This window comes from Manacus vitellinus, unplaced genomic scaffold (assembly GCF_001715985.3).
Source record: "Manacus vitellinus isolate BGI_N305 unplaced genomic scaffold, ASM171598v3 scaffold_226_pilon, whole genome shotgun sequence".
Taxonomy (NCBI): Eukaryota; Metazoa; Chordata; class Aves; order Passeriformes; family Pipridae; genus Manacus; species Manacus vitellinus.
The window spans coordinates 17,160-18,364 of NW_021939607.1; the positions used below are offsets into that span (position 1 = coordinate 17,160).

Here is a 1,205-nt window from a genome sequence, read left to right on the forward strand (position 1 = left end):
ATTTGCCTTGGAACTGGAAACTGGAATTTCTCCTGGAATTGGAATTTAGAATTGCAATTTATCCTGAAATTGCAATTTAAAATTGTCGTTTCTCCTGGAATTGGGATTTGAAATTGCAATTTAATCAGGAATTGGAATTTAAAATTGGAATTTCTCCTGGAATTTAATTCCCAGGCCTCTCCCCTTCCCAGGCAGAGCTGGTTTTCCACACAACCACGATTGTACAGGAAAATACTCTCATAATCTCAGTTTATTCCCTTATCAGACTGATCCTTGATTCCCAGACTCTTTTTGGAGGACAGGGATAGAGATTCTCACTGGAGAATGAGAAACTAAGGGAAGAAAATTGGGATAAGCAGGAATTGTTTGGTCAAAAATGGGGTTAAACCCATAAAATCCGATGGTACCTGCAGGATTTTAGAGGTTTGGAGGATTTTTATCCATAATAAAATCCTCTATCCATGTTCCTGCTTGGTGGGCTCTGTTTTATGACTTTTTAGGGATTTTTCCAAGCTTTTCTGGAAGGAAACCCGAGGTTATAGGAAGGAGTCAGAGCTCCTGGAACATTTGTGGATAAAAACCACCGGAAAAGGGAGTGGGGGGAATGCACCAAAGAGGTCCAAAAAGCCCTAATTTTTTAAAGAGAACTGTGGGATTCCACCTGGAATTCCCCATGGATTCACCACGAGAGGGAGACTCTGCCCCAGCAGAGCCCCCTGACCCCGCTCCCGTCCTGCTCCACCCCCAATCCCTGCTCCAAACCCCCTCTTCCCACCTTCCCCCCCCTCTCCCAGGGCCCCAAAGGGAATAACAAAATCATTTATTTCATTCCCTCCTCGGTTCTGTCCACAAAGAGTAAAAAACACCTCCGGATCTGGCGGGATAAAGGAGGGGAAATCCCAGGAACTGGGTGCACCGGGAGAGTTCCTTCGATCGGGAGTGGGAAATTGGAGCTTCTGGGGGGGGTTTCCTTGTTTTTCAGATATCCTTGATAACCTCTTCCAGCTCCTCCTTGGTGTACATGTGGAATTTCATCCCGGGCTCCACCGTGGCCAGCTGGAAAACAAGGAACAAGGGGTTAAGGGGCTGAGGAAAGCAGGGAGCAGCTGTTCCCCGAGCTGCCAGCCCTCATTCCCTAAAATAGCTGCTGGCTGCACAAATAGCTTTGGATTGACTCAGGCTCCTCCGGGAGCAGGGAATTGCAG

The 1,205-nt window shown here is 47.1% G+C and overlaps 1 protein-coding gene across 1 annotated transcript in view; it reads right to left on the reverse strand.

The window, feature by feature from the left end:
* Nucleotides 1-232: 232 nt before the first annotated feature.
* The window catches only part of PSMA5 (proteasome subunit alpha 5), a 12,023-nt gene continuing 11,050 nt past the window's right edge, over nt 233-1,205 (reverse strand). Inside the window, exon 8 of the mRNA XM_029959804.1 lies at nt 233-1,056. Coding sequence (XP_029815664.1) covers nt 979-1,056 — 78 coding nt within the window. The 3' untranslated portion in view covers nt 233-978. The remainder of the gene's footprint in view (nt 1,057-1,205) is intronic.